At 34.5% G+C, this 20347-nt stretch overlaps 1 protein-coding gene across 1 annotated transcript; it reads left to right on the top strand.

The window, feature by feature from the left end:
- The first annotated feature begins 1478 nt into the window (after window positions 1-1478).
- LOC131660723 (copper-transporting ATPase PAA2, chloroplastic-like) lies at window positions 1479-17696 on the top strand. Its single transcript, XM_058930025.1, has 17 exons — window positions 1479-2207; window positions 2292-2369; window positions 3080-3177; window positions 3281-3334; window positions 3536-3622; window positions 4773-4937; window positions 5219-5329; window positions 5471-5539; window positions 6365-6474; window positions 7891-7996; window positions 8361-8427; window positions 13733-13812; window positions 15423-15874; window positions 16048-16222; window positions 16661-16792; window positions 17161-17311; window positions 17501-17696. Exons 1-17 carry the CDS (start codon window positions 1571-1573, stop codon window positions 17596-17598), a joined length of 2670 nt encoding a protein of 889 aa, XP_058786008.1. The 5' UTR covers window positions 1479-1570; the 3' UTR covers window positions 17599-17696.
- Window positions 17697-20347: the final 2651 nt, after the last annotated feature.

The following is a 20347-nucleotide window of genomic DNA, read 5'->3' as shown; positions in this document are numbered from 1 at the left end:
TATCGCTGCCGTCTTGTTCGTTGTGGCACTCTTATGTGTTGTGAACGAAATTAATTGTCTGTTATATTTTTACTAAGTGAAAAGAATTTCATGGCGCAAGAAACAACTATTGTGAAATATGAAGCATATAACTACGGTTGAATGAAACAAGCTTAGTTGTTATACTTTTAATTTTTGAATAACAACAAATGTTAAGGGTCACACGCTTATTTTTATTGAAAAAATAGAAAAATGTTGATGCTGAGATTCAAAGTTTGTCTATCAAATTCTATTATTACGGTTAGATTTAAAAATCGTGATGAAATGTTTTTCCATAAAATATAAAAAAACAATGCACGTAAAAAATATGATACCACTACGGTTAATAAATAGTCGTGGTAATATATCTTCGTCGTATGTATGTTTTGTAGTAATGTGGTGGAGGTCTGAGTGAAGGTTCGCCTAGGTGGAACTGCAATGTAGATCTAAGGTTCGCTTCCAAATTTTTCCCAGGTTGGACATGATCTTATGGCAGGGAAACATATGTAGTAGTTGTCAAGACTTGATAGTTCGCCCCTTAAAGATGAGGTGGAGCATTCCTGACTTCTTCAACGACAACAACGACTTGTCGTTGAATGGTAGAGTGAGTAGCTTTGGAAGCTGCCATCGTTTGACAAATCTGAAGGAATATTTGAAGGAGGGGAGTTTGAAGTTTAAATATGTGCTTTGATCGAAAGAGATCTGGATTTTTATTGAGAATGGTTCATAGATTTCAATATGGTGAAGAGGGGCTAACCTGCAAGGTTAACACTCCAACACTCAAGCTAGTAAAAGAGTGAAAAATGGAGTTTAAATGATAAAGGATTTGAAAATTCGAGAGATGACGTTTTCCCATTTTAAATAGGAGAATTGGTTAGTAATCAAATGTGTGTGATGAGGCATGAAATGCGATCAACTGTCAAATTAATATAAATTACTGTAATAGTACTTGCGAGAGAGATTGCCTGATGTAAAAAATAATTTATTTATTTTGCGTCAAACAGTGTCTCAAGTCGTTATTGAATTTCGACAAATATATATAATTGGTCAATTATAAAAAACATGACTTATTAAAATGATCAATAGTTTGACATTTAATGTCATATTATTAGTAGAACAATTTATATTTTTTATCGAATAAATAATTTATATTTGTTTTGTTTGAAGAGAAAAAAAGATATGCACTGACAATATAAAATATTTTTACATTGTCAAACAATCTCAACCATGTATTTAATTATAACACAATTTTAATTTAAAAAAATTAATATGACATGACAATTTTAATCGGTGGAATGTATAAAGTTAATTTAAAGGAACAGTACCTTTAAACTCTTTGTTTGAATTATTAATAGAACATAAAATGTAAAAATGAAATATGACACACACAAAAAAAAAGGAAATATGATAAATAAAAAAGTCGTGATTAGCCCGGCTCTGTACCAGATTACCGGTCCCTAACGATGACCACTTGTTGAGAATGTCAAAGTTCACAACAGCATATAAGTATAACATATGAGATTTCAGTGGTTCCCATTTACTACATCCGATAATGGCAACTCAACTCCTAAAGCTTTCCCTCTCCTCGCCACCTAACCTTTCTTTCAATTACACACTCAATCTCAATCACCACCACCACTTCACTTCTCTACTACCCTCAAAACGACGTCGCTACCACCACCTTAACCACCGCCAAATTACCCGCCCATGCTTCTCCGTCTCGAACTCAATCAGCACTGAAATTCTTTCACTAGAATCATCTCTTCTCCAATCCCCGCCACAAATCAAAGACTCGCCGGTTCTTCTCGATGTCACCGGAATGATGTGCGGCGGCTGCGTCTCCCGAGTCAAAACCATTCTCTCCGCCGACGACCGAGTAGACTCCGTCGTGGTCAACATGTTGACCGAAACCGCAGCTGTTAAGCTTAAACGCCTCGAAGAGGAACACGCGAGCGTTGCCGAGAGCCTTGCTCTGCGACTGAGCGAATGCGGGTTTCCGACTAAGAAGAGGGAGTCTGGTTTGGGAGTGGCGGAAAATGTTAGGAAGTGGAAGGAATTGGTGAAGAAGAAGGAGGAACTTCTCGCCAAGAGCCGTAACCGCGTCGCTTTGGCTTGGACTCTGGTCGCACTCTGCTGTGGATCGCATGCTTCGCATATTTTTCATTCTTTCGGGATTCATATTGCTCATGGTAATGTTCAAACCAACTATGCAATATTAGATACTTCAATCTGTAACTAAATTTCTCAAACTTAACTTGCTATTATTTTTGTAGGACCGGTTATGGAATTTCTTCATAATTCATATGTGAAAGGTGGATTAGCTTTGAGCGCGTTATTGGGACCTGGAAGAGGTTAGCTTGTATCGCTCGCTTGTTTAATTACTTTACTTGTTTAGAATTATATCATCTACTCCTCCGTCTCATAATAAATGTCTTATTTGAGCAATGCGCGGTATTTAAGAAAATGATTGAATGTGTTGGTTTTAGTAAAAAAATTAATGTCATTTATTAGAATACCCCTATTAATAGTAGTTGAATAACGTGAAAGTTAATAAATAGGGATATAATAGTGGAAAAATAATAATAATTGATGCATTGGAATTGTAAATAGACAATTAATTTGAGATAAGAAAAAAATGCAAATGAGACACTTATTATGAGACGGAGGGAGTAATTGATACTATTTGCAGCACCCCAAATTCAATATCTTTCATTATGTATTTATGGTAAATGTGAATACATCAATATATCTTTATAAAGTTATTTTAGTAAATTATTATTATATCTCTTCATAGATATATACACTCTTTGTAATCAGTGAATTGGTTAGATAAGTCAGTTAATTTGGGACTTACTTTACTTAGATATCTAAAGTTGCTATTTTTGGTTTTTTAAGGCACATGTTTACTGACAACTTTAAATTATGAATGTATTTGTGAATTTGAAGAAGATTTTGTTTCAAATTGTAGTCTTGCCATTTCGGGGATACATTTGTTAATAGTTCGGAGTTAATCATAGTGTTACGATTTTCTAACTGCACTAGACTCGCGAAAATGTTGCAGAGTTACTCTTTGATGGTCTAAATGCTTTGAAGAAAGGGTCGCCAAATATGAACTCTCTCGTGGGATTTGGTTCAATAGCTGCTTTCATCATCAGTTCGGTGAGATTCTCTGCGGGATTTGAGTGTTCCATTAAGTTACAAAATTGCAAAGTTTCTGTTTTTGTTTTATGAGCTGTTAATTTGAACTTCATCTCTGCTATAGATCTCACTACTGAATCCCGGGCTGGCATGGGATGCATCATTCTTTGATGAACCGGTGACTTTCTTTACTTTCAAATGTCTCAGTATTTTCCATTTGAAAATTTGTTTTGTAAGCCAAACAAGAGCAAACTACTACTCAACCTGGCAATGGATTTTGTTTGCTAGATAATAACTTCAACTTCTTCTTTATTCGCATTTCTAACATTCATGTTGATAATAAGCTCCTCATATAAGGATTTTGTCTTTTAGCATGCAGGTCATGCTTCTTGGTTTCGTGCTTCTAGGACGTTCTCTAGAAGAAAAAGCAAGGATTCAGGCGTCTAGTGATATGAATGAATTACTTGTAAGTCTGTGATTCGTCTCTTTTGTTTGATAGTCTCAGAATTTGGGTTGGGCCTAACTCATCCCTACAAAACCAACTTTTAGGGTGAGGATGCTCCCACTTATAAACACACAACAAACCATATCACTAACCAACGTTGGACTAAATTCACCCCTTCAAACCCAACACAATGAAGGTATTGGGGGCTGCAATGAAGGCAATCCAAATGCCGCAATTAAGGAGACTAGGGGCGGACCGCAATTAAGGCGGAAACTCCAACAGATAATATTAGATAATATTTCAGGAAAATAAGTTTTCAAGAAAATTCTTGTCTCTTATATATTCTTAGTCCTTGTTGGACCATTCTAAAAATCTTCTTCCATCTTTTGGCTCCTTATTTTAATTCAAAAGTTTGTTTTTTTTATAATCATGCTTGATCTCTTTTCCCAAATGTAAAACTTCTTTTTATTTGTGATTTTTGTTAGATTACGTTCCTTAATTTGTTTTTACCTGTGTGGACTTCCGCACCTGATAAATTTGTGATCTCGAACAAATTTTTACACATTTCATAGGCAAAGTTTGATAATATATCTTTAGTGGTTGATGAAGCTTAAGTCTTTGGAAGCGTAACTGCTCCAACATTAATGGGATAGACTGATCTATTAATATGTTCCCTTTTGGTGACTATATGACCATTGGGAGTTGCAGCATAAATAAGATATTGTGATGGTGTTCCATTTAAAAATCCAATTTCATTTCAACTTTCATTTATAGTTTAAATTAAAAGGTCATAATCCAAGAACTGGAACATTGGTTAAAGGAAATTAGTAATCCAACAAAAATTGGTTAAAGGTCGTAATCCAAGAATTTGAACATTTATTAATGATCGTAATCTAAGAAATAAGAGATAGTATTATATCATTATTTCTTAGAAAAATTAGTAATCCAAGAACTGGAACATCGGTTAATAGTCGTAATCTAAGAAATAAGAGATAGTATATCATCACTTCTTAGAAAAATTAGTAATCCAAGAACTGGAACATTGGTTAAAGGAAAAATGGCTTATATGAGCATTAAGCATCATGTTATAGTTTGAATTTAAAGAGTAGCATTGTTTTTGACGAGTTATATTTATAAGTTGGTTTAATCATCGGGATGTATGTTTTTCCAGTCACTAATATCTACTCAGTCAAGACTTGTCATTACATCATCAGAAGGTTCCCTATCTACTGACAGTGTGCTGAGCTCTGATTCAATTTGTGTGGAAGTTCCAACTGACGATATTCGCGTAGGAGACTCAGTGTTGGTGTTGCCTGGAGAAACTATTCCTATAGATGTGAGCCTTTCAGATTGTTGGTGAAACTCTGTTTATGTTATTGTATTTATAATTGTTATATGTGTGATGCCTGAGTTTAGGTTTAAACTTTAAAAGTATCTGAAGTACGTAAGTGGGCCCAATCTTCCACCACCTTTAATAATAGCATTGGCTTAGAAAACAGTTTTACAATCGTTTACACGTTGAACATGAGGCATCCCTTCACAATTTAAGATGGAATATATGACAAATCTTGTTGGTTCACATGGTATTGCTTGCTAACATTATAAGCTTCTGGGCAGGGAAGGGTCGTTGCAGGAAGAAGCGTTGTGGACGAATCCATGCTTACAGGAGAATCACTTCCTGTATTTAAGGAGGAAGGCCTCACAGTTTCAGCAGGAACTATAAACTGGGTAAGGTTTTAAAATCAAACTTGAATTTTATGATGTCTCGCTAAATTAACAGCTGGGGAGCATCTGATGTTTTAATCTTGTCCCTTTGATTTGGAGGGCAATCATTAATCTATTGCATTTGCCAACAAATATCTATTTCAGGATGGTCCTTTAAGGATTGAATCTACTTCAACTGGCTCCAACACAATGATATCCAAGATTGTACGCATGGTTAGTATCAAATCTTCTATAGTGACTTAGTGGTTAGACTGTATAGTGTTAATGAGATAATCTAGTTTCCCCGTGTTCTATCCCAATTCCCAAATAAGAATGTAATTTCTTGAATCCTTAGTTTTTGTAATTTTATTGGACTGAGTGTTACATATAACTTATTTTATTCATTTAATTTCAAAATCATGCATTCTGGAATGTGTTAGCAACCAACCACAATCCACAAATTAAGTAAGTTAGCAACAGGAGAAATAAGAATGGAGCCAAGAAATCAACTCAGCCAAAATTAGTTAAGACTTGTCACTTAAGAGCAAACCTTTCAAGCTATTAGTTAGGTTGTTATAAATAGAGGCCAAGAGGTAGATGGAGGCAGTTGGGGCATTTTTGGAAACAGGTTGCCATTTACCACCCTTCCAAACTGCAGCAGTATGAATACCAATGGCCATTCATCAAATAAGTAAAAAGGAGGCCCTTCTCAAAACTGAGTTTGGAAGCATCAATTAAAACATGCACAGTTGGTCATTCAGTTTTGGGTGGTAGAGACCAGTCTCTCCAATTGTCGGGGAGGAAATCATGGTGTTTCATTCTTTCAATCCTTAAGTATAGATACCCACTGATTCATTGTTAGAGGGGGATACTCAAATAAATTTCCTAATTTTCATTATGTTGATCTCTATATTATGAACCAACGTCTTTCAGTATGGTGATGATTCTATTAATATTTTGAGATTGTAATGCTGATAAGTTCATTACTTTAAGACATGAGAATCAAGGATTTGTTAAGAGAGTTTCTACAATATTACAACTTTATCTGGTGAAATATAGGTTGAGGATGCTCAATCACGTGAAGCACCTGTTCAAAGGCTTGCAGATTCAATAGCAGGGCCATTTGTATTTAGCATAATGACTCTCTCAGCAGCAACATTTGCATTTTGGTAAGTCCTTATATTTCTATACAAATTCTTTTAGCTCATCTGGTTATGACATGTATGAAAAGAATTTGTGACTATCCATTCAACAAACTAATGCTCCCTCAATTTTTTATCATAAGTCGTTTGGGACATTTCACATAGATTAAGAAATGTAATGATTGATGTATGAAAAAGATAAATTATGAAGGATTTTACAAGATTATTATTCATTAATGGTATGAGAAAAATAAATTAAAAGAATATTAAATACTTAAGGGTATAGTAGGAAAAATAACATGAATGATTCATTGGTATTGTAAAACGAGTTATAATTTGGTACAAATATTTTTCTGAACGCTATATATAAGTAAAAACATGGGGAGTACTAGTTTATTATGACATATATTGATGTAGTCCAACCTACGAATCCCCGACACTCCAAAAGAAAAAAGAGTTATTTCCCATACCTATGTTATTGTCCATGGTTCTTAAAATCTTACTATGAAATTTAATTAATTTTCCCATGTAGAAAAGTAAAAGGCTTTACTTGTTACGATATAGAATAATATATATTAGAGTAGTAATAGTACTTAGAGTTGTTATAGTTGTTATAGTAGTTAGTTAGTTGAGGTTGTTATAGAGTATGTGTATAAATAAGAGAATACAAAAGTTAGAGAGTATCTTTGAATCTTGAAAATGTGAATTGAGTATTCTCTATTGTGAAGGGGAAACCCTTGAAGGAGATATTCTCTCCTATTTTATCATATTGCTTATTGAAACTGATATTTTTTTGGAACTCGGTTTTTGGGTTCTTAACATTACTTAGAATAAAAAAAGGATGAAATCTGATTATTATTTCTAATTTTGAAGTACAGACACCAAAAAAAAAGGTTGCAATTTGATTATTATTATTATTTCTAATTTTTGAAGATTATACATTTTATTAATATTTTAGAATCACACAAATAAAGTCTGTCTTAAATTAAAACTAAAAATGTGAAACACAGTTTTATACATGTAACCAGGAAAAAGGAAACAGTACAAATTAATGAGAGAAAACCATGGAAAGAAAATCAGGTAATGAGACAACATTTTTCCTCCAGTTGATCAATGGATCTCTTAGATTCTCATCTTACGAATACGACCTCAAAATCGTTTTTAGGGAAGGCCCTTAGTTAATATGTCTGCGAGCTAATATATACAGGGACATTTCCCAAGTTGGTATCAAAGCACTTGGAAGAATAAGGTGTTGCTTATTGATCCTATTAATCATTATTCTTAAACTAAAAAAATTAAAATATGTCGTAAAACCAAAAAATAAATAAATTAGGAATAAGAAAACGGCACAAATTAATAAAAGAAATTCAAGTAATAAAGCAGGCATTATGTTTGGTTCATATTCCCCGTTAACTTTAACAAACTTGTTGTGTTCGTCTCTAGGTATTTTTTTGGAACACACATATTTCCTGATGTTTTGCTCAATGATATTGCGGGCCCGGAAGGAGATCCTCTGCTTTTAAGTTTAAAACTCTCTGTAGATGTTTTGGTGAGTAATTCTAAACTTGGATCCTCTGACTTATAGTTTTGCTTCAGGTTCATGATTAAAACTACTTGTATCTCCTTCCTTCCCTATTTCTTGAGCATGGAGCACTCCTATTTTACTGGATTTCGAATTTTCTTGATGTTCAGGTCATGCTGGACAAAATTATGCATATCCTTTATCTTAGAAATCTTGAGTTAATGCAAACATCGATCAATTTGGACTTTCAAACCAATGAAATTTCAGAATAAGCTAGTATTTATGATATTGTCTATCTGAAACTGACTTTACCATGCTGGATAAAACCGAATTTTGGTGTTTGTAATAGTTTCGAGTTAAATAATCTTATCTAGTGTTTGCCTTTTTGTAGGTTGTTTCTTGTCCATGTGCGCTGGGTCTTGCCACACCAACAGCAATCCTAGTTGGCACCTCACTTGGTACTTTATTTATGTTTCCTGCATTTAGTAAACTTACATGTTCTATGTGAACAGTGAACACATACATTAAATGTATCACATTACTCTTGTGGTGAAAAGCCTCCTCGTTGCTCAAATTTGAATCGTTTTATCCGATGCTACAAATTTCCTGTCAATAGGTTTAATGACTACATTTATGATAATTACTAATCAGAATATTTGTGCATAAATGTATATTATACTGCACTATCTGATTTATTAGAATATAATTAGTAGTGTTAATTAGCATAATAAACTGCATAAATGTATATATGGCAGTTTCTGATTTATTAGGAAGAATAGCCCATTTATCTTGTAATTTAACGTGTATATATATGAGAATTCTCCCAAGGGAAGAATACACAGTTTTCACTCATAGAATCTGAGTTTGACATGGCATCAGAGCATGTCACGATCCAAAATCTAGTCTTTGTTCTCTAGTTTTGTCTTTCAGCTTCGAATTTCCCGGTCTTGTTCTTTTCCCCCTTTTTTTTTTTTTTTTTTCCAATCAAGATTTCCATCTCGTGTTTCCAATGTTCTTCGATTCAATGTCAAAAGAAAAACAAGATGTTTTCATGGTTCGCCTTAATGGCAAAAACTATTCAGCTTGGGAATTCCAATTCTCTTTATATGTCAAAGGAAAAGATTTGTGGGGTCATGTTGATGAAACAACTCCTGCCCCTAACAAAGACAAAGATAAGGTTGAACATGCTAAATGGGTGGTCAAAGACGCTCAAATCATGTCGTGGATCATTGGTTCGGTTGATCCCAACATTGTTCTGAACCTTCGACCATACAAGACTGCAGCAACAATGTGGGCTTACTTGAAGAAAATCTATAGTCAGAACAATGCAGCCCGAAGATTCCAACTTGAGCACGACATAGCTAATCTCAAACAGGAAAGTCTCTCTATATCTGATTTTTACTCTCAATTCATGAATCTTTGGGCTGAATACACTGATATAGTTTATTCAAATTTAAGTACCGAAGGCCTAAGTACAGTACAAACAGTTCACGACACTACTAAACGAGATCAGTTTCTTATGAAATTGAGATACGATTTTGAAGGTATCCGCTCAAATCTGATGCATAGAGATCCAGTACCCTCATTGGATGTGTGTCTCAATGATTTGTTACGTGAAGAACAGCGCTTGCTTACACAATCCATCATTGAAGAACAAAAATCATCTACTGTCCCAGTGGCATATACAGCACAAGGGAGGTCAAGAAACCATGATATGAGCAATATTCAATGCTTTTGTTGCAAGCGCTCTGGGCATTATGCCTCCAACTGTCCAAAAAAATTCTGCAATTACTGCAAAAAGGATGGGCATATTATAAAAGAATGTCCAACTAGGCCACCAAAGCGAAATGCAACAGCCTTCACAACTTCGGTTGATTCGTCTACTGCTGTCCAACAAAATGCGCATACCGCTGTCCAACAAAATGCGCATACTGCTGCCCAACAAAGTGTGCCTACTGCCGCCCAGACTTTGACCCCTGAAATGGTTCAGCAAATGATCATTTCAGCGTTCTCTGCTTTGGGATTCTCAGGTAAATCATCTTCACCTTGGTACTTTGATTCTGGGGCTTCAAACCACATGACCAACAAAGCTCAATTTCTTAATAATGTCACCAAATATTCTGGTAACCTCAAGATACATACTGCTGATGGAAATCAATTACCTATCACAGCAACCGGTGATATTTCTTCAACTTTAACCGATGTTTTTGTTTCTCCTGGTCTCACTAGTAATCTTATTTCTGTTGGTCAATTAGTTGACAATGATTGTCAAGTACAATTCTCAAAATCTGGTTGTCTTGTGCAGGATCAACACTCAGGGACGATAATTGCGAAGGGGCCTAAAGTTGGACGTCTCTTTCCACTCAATTTATCTTTGTTTCCAAGTCTTTCTTTACCTTCTATTTTGTGCAATGTTGCAACCGTTGATTATCAAATGTGGCATAGGCGTCTTGGGCATCCAAATTTTAATGTACTCCATGACATACTAAAATCTGGTTTTCTTGGAAATAAGCACACTCCATCTCTTAATTCTATTGATTTTGATTGCATTCCTTGTAAGCTTGGCAAAAGTAAAATTCTTCCTTTTCCAACACATCAACCGAAAGTAACACAACCTTTTGATATTATCCATAGTGATGTTTGGGGAGTGGCACCGATTATATCTCATGCAAATTACAAATATTTTGTAACTTTTATCGATGATTATAGTCGTTTTACATGGGTCTATTTTCTGCGCTCAAAAGATGAAGTTTTTTCCACTTTTAAATTTTTTAATGCTTATGTTCAGACTCAATTTTCATCCAAAATCAAAATACTTCGCTCTGACAATGGGGGCGAATACACATCAAACTCTTTTCAAGAATTCTTGCAATCTAATGGGATTGTATCTCAAAGATCATGTCCTTCAACTCCCCAACAAAATGGGGTAGCTGAAAGAAAAAATCGTCATTTGCTTGATGTTGTCCGCACACTTTTAATCGAGTCTAATGTGCCAACACGATTCTGGTGTGAAGCCCTATCCACAGCAGTTCATCTTATAAACAACTTGCCATCCCCATCAATAAATAATGAATCTCCGTTCAGCCGAGTATTTGGTAACCCACCAGATTACTCCACTCTTCGTGTTTTCGGATGTGTGTGTTATGTTCATCTTCCTCCACGAGAACGCACTAAACTTACGGCACAATCTGTTGAATGTGCTTTTCTTGGATATTCATCTCATCAAAAAGGATTTCTATGCTATGATCCTAATCTTCGTCGAATTCGGGTTTCTAGAAATGTCATTTTTTTTGAAAAAAAATATTTTTTTGCAACCCATCATGATCTTCCTTCTTCTACATTTTCTGTTTTGCCACTGTTTTCTAACTCTTCTACAGGCCAGCCATCCTCTAAGCCTCTGTTGACCTACCAAAGACGCCGTGTTGTCACCCAAAATCAGCCAGCTGACTCCCACGGGCCCCTTCGAGAAAGTTCCTCGACTGCTGATCCAATACAAGAACCAGAACCAGGCCCTGTACGACAGGGTACGCGCATCCGTAAGCCGCCAGAAAAGTATGGTTTCTCTAATCCCTTATCCTTGACAGCAGCATTATCTTGTGTTTCTATTCCTTCTTCTTATACACAGGCAATGGAGCATGGTTGTTGGCAGACAGCTATTGAAAATGAACTTTTGGCCTTAGAAGAAAATCAAACATGGGAAACTGTACCTTGTCCTCCAACTGTTAAACCTTTAGGCAGCAAATTTGTGTTTTCTATAAAGTTGCGTTCTGATGGATCAATAGATCGTTACAAGGTTCGTTTGGTAGTACTTGGAAATAAGCAAGAGTATGGACTAGACTATGACGAGACTTTTGCCCCGGTCGCCAAGATGACTACTGTCCGCACCATTCTTGCTCTTGCTGCATCACAATCCTGGCCACTACATCAAATGGATGTGAAAAATGCATTCCTACACGGTGATCTTAAGGAAGAAGTTTATATCAAACTTCCCAACGGTATGCCCACTTCTTCCTCAAATACTGTTTGCAAACTAAAACGATCGCTATATGGTTTAAAACAGGCACCACGCGTATGGTTTGAAAAGTTCCGATCTACCTTACTTGGTTTTTCATTTATTCAAAGTCAATATGATCCATCTCTTTTTCTACAAAGGACTCCTAAAGGCATTGTGGTGCTTCTTGTTTATGTGGATGATATTGTGGTGACTGGTTCTGATCAAGAAGGTATCTCTACAATCAAACACATGTTGCATTCATCTTTTCACATGAAAGAATTGGGACGTCTTACTTACTTCTTGGGGTTAGAGGTACATTATCAACCTGAAGGAATTTTTGTAAATCAACAAAAGTACATTAAGGATCTAGTCCAACTTGCTGAACTCACAAGCGGAAATCCTGTTGACACTCCCATGGAAGTTAATGTTAAATATCGACGAGATGAAGGTGACCTTCTTGATGATCCAACTCTTTATCGCAAGCTGGTTGGTAGTCTTATCTATGTAACTATAACTCGCCCCGATATATCTTTTGCTGTACACACGGTTAGCAGGTTCATGCAAGCACCACGACATTTCCATTTTTCAGCAGTGCAGCGAATCATTAGATACCTCATTGGAACCTCAAAACGGGGTTTATTTTTTCCTCATGATACGACACTCCAACTTCAAGCATACAGTGACGCTGATTGGGCAGGGTGTCCAGACACAAGAAAGTCTACTACCGGCTGGTGTATGTTCTTAGGAAATGCTCCTATTTCTTGGAAGTGTAAGAAACAAGATTCAGTTTCAAAGTCATCCACCGAAGCCGAATACCGTGCAATGTCTGCTGCTTGTTCTGAAATAATATGGTTGCGCGGTCTTCTTACAGAACTTGGATTCGCTCAAGCACAACCAACTTCGTTATATGCTGACAACACTAGTGCTATACAAATTGCAGCGAATCCAGTTTACCATGAACGAACGAAGCACATTGAGGTTGATTGTCACTCTATTCGGGAAGCCTATGATCGAAGAGTTATCAATCTACCTCATGTTTCCACATCTGTTCAGACAGCTGATATCTTCACTAAATCATTGACACGTCAGCGGCACAATTTTTTAGTTAGCAAATTGATGCTTGTTGATTTACCAGCATCAATTTGAGGGGGGATGTCAATAGGTTTAATGACTACATTTATGATAATTACTAATCAGAATATTTGTGCATAAATGTATATTATACTGCACTATCTGATTTATTAGAATATAATTAGTAGTGTTAATTAGCATAATAAACTGCATAAATGTATATATGGCAGTTTCTGATTTATTAGGAAGAATAGCCCATTTATCTTGTAATTTAACGTGTATATATATGAGAATTTTCCCAAGGGAAGAATACACAGTTTTCACTCATAGAATCTGAGTTTGACATTTCCAATTTCTGCTTCCTTGAAAAATTGATTGGCATTAAGTAATATTTTCACATTTCATTTTCATTTTAGCTTTATTGTTTATTTCTTTCATTTTTTTTAGTTTATAGCATTCTTGATTGTCCGTGGTTCTATAAATATATGTTTTCCAATGCAAAAGAATCACAACTACTACAATTATAAAGTACGTAACTGTCTTACAGTCAGGCATAAGTTCTACACTTGAATTTGTGAATTTACTTTATAAAATATACCATATTACTGCCTGGCATCTTGGTTTGATGTTTTTAGTATCTTCTATCCCTTTTTTTACTATTTCATACAATAGGCTTAAACTGTCTCTGCAATGACCAGGCGCAAGAAAAGGACTTCTAATCAGAGGAGGGGATGTGCTAGAACGCTTGGCCGGAGTAAATTATATTGCTCTAGATAAGGTAAATTTAATATTCATAGACTAATATCTGATTCTCTCCCTTTCTACACAATCACAATAACACACATATATCTGCTTCCGGGTATATGTGTCTATTATAGGGTCAGGTAGGGCTAGAAATGAGTCGAGTCGAGTCGAACTCGCCTCAGCTCAGTTTGACTCGTTAAGAATTGGCCGAGTTCGAGTTCATGACGAACTTTTTTTCAGCTCAAACTCGACTCGTTAAGAATTGGCCGAGTTTGAGTTCGAGTTTATCTCGATCTTTTTTTCAGGTCAAACTCGACTTGTTAGAAGTTCACGAACATCTCGATTCAACTCGTTAGGTTCAACTCGCTTATTTCACGGACTTAAAAGCAATTTTTTAAAGTCTATTTTATATATATATATATATATATATATATATATATATATATATATATATATATATATATATATATATATATATATATATATATATATATATATATATATATATATATATATATATATATATATATATATATATATATATATATATATATATATATATATATATATATATATATATATATATATATATATATACTCGACATTTTAAATTAATATTTTTTAAATAAAAAATATAGAAATAAAATTAAAGTTATAAGATTGGAATTCATACGATGTTAATTTTATTTGTATAATTATTTGTAGAAATATTTTGCTCACTAGAGAATATAAATTATCAGTTAAAACCGTTAGATTAAAATAAAATATGATACTAAGATTTAGAGCAAATATTTAAACCTACTCTTAAATACAATATAATATATCTCATATATAATCGAGTTGACTCATGAACCTAACGATCACGAACTATGTATAGTTCAAGTTCAACTCATTTAGTTAACAAACTTAATTTTTAGCTCATACTCAGCTCATTTGGTTCATGAGCCTAGTTCAACGATTTAATTTTCGAATTGAGTTTCGAACTATTTTCGAGTTAGTTAGGTTCATTGTCAGCCCTAGGGTCAGGATACATTGACATGAATGATAATCAAATTCAATCGTACACCTATTTTATGAATTTAGTAGCATGCATTTCTTAAAGAAAGGACTGTTTGAAGTTTGCAGTATATTCATATATATCATAATTAACAAACTTTACATTAATCTTTGATTTATTGCTTCATCATAATTTCTTCAGACTAAATAAATATATACTCTTCAAATAACAGAAAACAACACAATATGATCCATGTCTATTTTTATTTAAAATTTCCAAAAGTTGGAGTTTAGTTCAACATACTAATTACTTATAATTCAGCAATTGGATTTTACAAAATAGTTTTTTCATAAGACTGGAGTTGTGTGTGATGTTTAGACTTGAAGAATGACAATTGAGAACATCCAGAATTAGGGAGAAGGAACATAAGTATTTAAGTCGGTGACTCGCCTCTCATGTTTGCCATTATTTATTCAATCTAAACAAGATCATGTAGTACAGTGTAATATATAGCACATTGTATATAATAAATGAACGCAATTAACTATTAAAACATAATCTGATTCTGAATGCTCTTCCAACTTTGAGCATTGACTAACATTTATCTCATGAACAAAGAGGAAGGATTTCTAAAACCAAACTTTCAGACAGGAACCCTTACCAGAGGAAAACCAGTTGTTTCTGCCATAGGCTCTATTGAGTATGGAGAGTCGGAAATTCTTCAGATTGCTGCGGCAGTGGAGAAAACTGCATCTCATCCAATAGCAAAGGCTATTACTAACAAAGCTGAGTCTTTAGAATTGGTCCTTCCACTCACAAAAGGACAGATAGTTGAACCAGGTTTTGGAACCTTGGCAGAAATAGATGGGCGTTTGGTTGCGGTTGGGTCTCTAGAATGGGTCTGTGATCGTTTCAAGACTAGAATGAACCCGTCTGCTTTGATGAATCTTGAACGTGCTTTGATGAATCATTCATCGAGTACATCATCTTCGAAATATTCTAAAACTGTTGTCTATGTTGGACGTGAAGGAGAAGGCATCATTGGTGCTATTGCCATATCTGACATTGTGCGTGAAGATGCTGAATCTACTGTAATGAGGTACATATACTTTTCTTTACGCATACAACTCATTTTAGGCAAGTAATACTACTGCTTCTTCTTTTTGGCCCTATGTGAAGTTGGTTCACTTTTTAAAAAACAGGGGCAATGCGTTTTTGAGTAGTTATTTATCAAGCTCAAAACTAACAATACATTATACACCTTCTTGCAAGGCTCAAGAAGAAGGGGATTAAAACGGTCCTCTTATCAGGAGACAGGGAAGAAGCAGTTGCAATAATAGCTGAGACAGTTGGAATTGAAAACAATTTTGTTAAAGCATCCTTGTCTCCTCAGCAGAAATCTGCATTTATTTCATCTCTAAAAGCTGCTGGACATCGTGTTGCAATGGTATGATTAAAGCTATATCACAAAACTCAATACTTTGCTTAATGTAACCCAATCTCCTCTCCGCTTGGACCAACATTCATTATAAAAGTCGTACATTTTGGTTTCACTGAATAAAGTGGAACCAAATAGAGTAAAACAGATTGTCCCATTCAATTCTGTCCATAATATATTGCTAACCCTACCATAAAGTGATAATGAATCTGGTCTTGAACATTCCATGCATCTTTTACACGAAATAATTGGATTTTTTCTATTTTTTATTTTTGAGGTATATTTATGCTTGCTCTTCATTGAATAGCATGCATGGCAATGGTCAATGGAGCCTAAAATGCTCTGTTATAAGCATCACACTGGATTTTAGTTTTTTTAGAATGGATCTAGCAATGAATATTGAATGGAAAATGGTGTTTTACTTAGATTTTTTTCCTCTCCTTTAAGGTAGGTGATGGGATCAATGATGCGCCCTCTTTGGCCGCAGCTGATGTTGGGATAGCTCTGCAGAATGAAGCTCAAGAGAATGCTGCCTCAGATGCAGCATCCATCATACTTTTGGGCAACAAAATTTCACAGGTATGTCATTCTGATGTCTGGGGTTCATTAATTTGCTTTCATTTCGTTCTGATGCTAAATGGGTGACAAGGTGAAATTTTGATTACCAAAAATTTCCGGTACTTGTGAGGTGAACCTGTGGCAACTCTAATTGTTTTCATATTAGTTTGAGATTACGCCATGATACAAGTGATCTGCTTAAACAATCATCTGTATGGTGCAACAATGATGTAATGCATATTTCTTTTTTTGTGAATGAAATCAGTTCTAACTGTTTTTATATTGCATGTTTTGTGTATTATCTTCTGTTTTTGTGTTACTTGCTTACTTGGAACACCAACCACCATATGGCTTTCCATTCTCTTGTCTCCTGACATTTTAACGGACAGGTTATTGATGCATTAGACCTAGCACAAGCAACAATGGCAAAAGTTTACCAAAATTTGTCTTGGGCAGTGGCTTACAATGTTATTGCCATTCCCATTGCTGCTGGTGTGTTACTTCCCCAATTTGACTTTGCTATGACACCATCACTTTCAGGTGAGCAACACTGTACCTCTAGTTTTATTTTCATATAACTGCAAGGCACATAAGACCCTATTTTTATATTGTACTTACAATTTTTCTTCATTTATTTTCTGTACACACCATAATACATTTCAAATGTATTTTCTTCATGGAAAAAAAACTGTTATTTCTGTTTGTTACCTTGATATTTTTTAATCATAGGAGGACTAATGGCTATGAGCTCCATCTTGGTGGTTAGCAACTCACTGCTTTTAAAGCTTCATGGGTCTCAGACCTCTGGAAAGGGAACACTGCAGTGACATCTTTTCAGCCGTGTTAATTATAGTTTTACAAAGACCTCTAATTATTGTACATCCTCTTTTATAACAAGCAATAAATATCATGATAAAAAGATCAATTAAGGGGATTGCTTATTGCCCCCTTCTATATCTCTCAAACTATATGAAAACCGAAAATACTCTCTCGTGCCGTTTGGATTTTAAAATTCGAATGCACCACATAAAACAACAAATCAAGTCTACTTGAAACACATCCGTTGAAAAAATTTACATGTCTTTCCCTTCGGAACAAATTTACATAAAACAACAAACCATTGAAAAAGTATTGATCTACCCTTTGGATATAGAAATTTGGATACACCCTTTAACATAACACGGTCCGTCTTTGTCTTTCCCTCTCTATTCTTTAACATTTGAAATCAAAAGTAAAAAAGCACAAAATCCACCGGAAGAACTTTTTGCGTGAGAAGTTAAAAAGTCTCTCAATGTCCACTCTTTCTCATTCAATAGTTGAACCTTAATCAATTTTGATAATTCATTTTCACATTTGAAGAATAATCGGTAAGTTTATCATCACCCTGCTTTTCTGATTTTGATGCAGGTAGTTTCTTTCTAATTTTCAATTAAACCTATATTCCATCTAATAGAAATGTTACATCATTTTCGTCCCACTTTATTTTGGTTTGGGTTTAGGACATTTAAGGGTTAAGGTTTATTCTGGTATGAAGTATGCTACAAAATTTGTCATATACAATTTCAAAGTCCGGATTTTTTCTGCAGAGATCAAAATCCAGATGTTTCATAAGGAGTTCAAAGTCTGGATTTTATCTTGGTTCTATAAGTCAGTTATGTTTCTGTAATTCTGTTTTGTTTTGAGCTATTTTCTTTAAAAATAAGATTTGTCATGCGCGTCAATCATTTTGTTTTGGTTCCATAAAGTATATATGCATCTAGATTAAAGGACTTTTGTATGACACAAAATGCTTACATTGACCATGATCTTTTCTCTGCATTTATTGGGAGATGACATTAAGACGTCGTCATTTCATCTCCCCATTGGTGACATCAGTATTACTCTTCATGCATTCTCCATCTTCTAATTATGGAAAGATTGTTGGATCAATTTTCAATTCAGAGAGAGATCTAAGACACTAGACTTATTGGTTACACAATTAGAAGTTGATCAGGTTGATGCACAAAAGGAGATTGTATATACCTAAGGAGCGCATGTCAAGTTTTCATTTCTAAAGGATAATCACATAAACCACTTGAATATTGTTGAAAATAATGTTGGTGACGGGGCAGAGGTTGCCTATCATATATAATGTGTACTGAAGACATATTTTTTGTTTTTGGTTGGCACAACTATATTTGTGGGTGGGACCTATGTCGACGTTGTATGTTTTAACTACTTCATAGACTTTGAGAAAACCCGCGAGTATAATTGGTGGGTATCTTGTTTGATTTACATGTACTCTAAGTTAGATGATTCTAGTCGATCGAAACATAGACAAATGACAACAATTGTCTATTCCATATATTTTACATGCATGTTAATTATTAATTTCATATTAATTATTAATTTCACAATACTTGTACTTTTGTATTAATAATTTTTATTTGAACCATTTTCAAGCATGGACCCTGTAGCATTTTCCCTACAACATTTATGTGACTTATGCATGATTATGAAATAATCTATAAATGTTTGATGTGTTAACAATTAATACAATTATATTAATTGTATTCTATGCTCAAAGTTAATACGAAAATTGTTATGTACACTAGTATTGTCCCAAGGTAATATGAAAATTGTATATTCAATTTGGAATTGTTCAATAGGTGTGTGTGGAGATTGTAATTCGGATACACCCTACAATAAAAACCAAGTCTAATTTCATTAAGTGTGATTGACTACATGGATCAACTTCAGTCACAATGTTCTATCCATGACTATGCTTTTATCCAATTCGGACACACCTTGTATTGAAAAATTTACAATAAAGGGATGTGTATGGAGATTATAACCTGGACATTTCCCGTGTTGAAAAATAGACAAATAAAGGGTGCATGGAGATTTTAATTTAGACACACTTTGTGTTAGAAAACATACTAGGCAAGGGTGTGTACGATAATGTAATATAGACAACCCCCCCCCCCCCCCCCCTCTGTGTTGTAAAATATGCAAGAAGTCATTGTCTTAGAGTGTGTACAGATATTTTAATTCGAACACATCTTGTGTAGTAAAATTGACAAGGAATCACTACCTTAGGGTAGGAAGAGGTTGTTGTTTTCTAATGTGAACTGCAAATAAACCAAGCCCGTCATTTTATATAAATTTTCGTACATTCTAATCCATTGAAATTGTCAATGCAATGCAGATCGAACAAAACAAAAAGAATCCAACTGATTATATAACTCAATTGATTGACATGTTTCAAAATATATAATTTGAACCATGTGCTGTTACAAGTGATTGGCATACTTTTAGAGTCAACATGTTATGCAAGATATCATGACATGTTGTTGAGACATATGGTCTCTATGTGCTCAAAACAGGTAGTAAAGATGTGGTGTCATATGTTCCACACAATATGGAACATTTTGCACTAAAAGTTGTTGCACTTTTCCAATATGAGGCGTCAAATTTGTTTCCTTATTTGTTCGTATGTTTATACACTTTTAGAAATTAGGAAAGAATTCCTAAATGATCACAAATCAAAACCAAAATAGTGATTGATATTTAATTTATGGTAGACTGCAATCACAA

Source organism: Vicia villosa, linkage group LG3 (genome assembly GCF_029867415.1).
Source record: "Vicia villosa cultivar HV-30 ecotype Madison, WI linkage group LG3, Vvil1.0, whole genome shotgun sequence".
NCBI classification, from domain to species: domain Eukaryota; kingdom Viridiplantae; phylum Streptophyta; class Magnoliopsida; order Fabales; family Fabaceae; genus Vicia; species Vicia villosa.
Note: the sequence above shows the minus strand (reverse complement) of the source record. Positions and strands in the feature narration are given on the sequence as shown.

Coding starts and splice junctions, on each gene's coding strand:
- LOC131660723 (XM_058930025.1), top strand. CDS start 1,571: ATGGCAACTCAACTCCTAAAGCTTTCCCTCTCCTCGCCACCTAACCTT. Junction 2,208..2,291: donor CGGGATTCATATTGCTCATG/GTAATGTTCAAA, acceptor TTATTTTTGTAG/GACCGGTTATGGAATTTCTT. Junction 3,623..4,772: donor GTGATATGAATGAATTACTT/GTAAGTCTGTGA, acceptor ATGTTTTTCCAG/TCACTAATATCTACTCAGTC.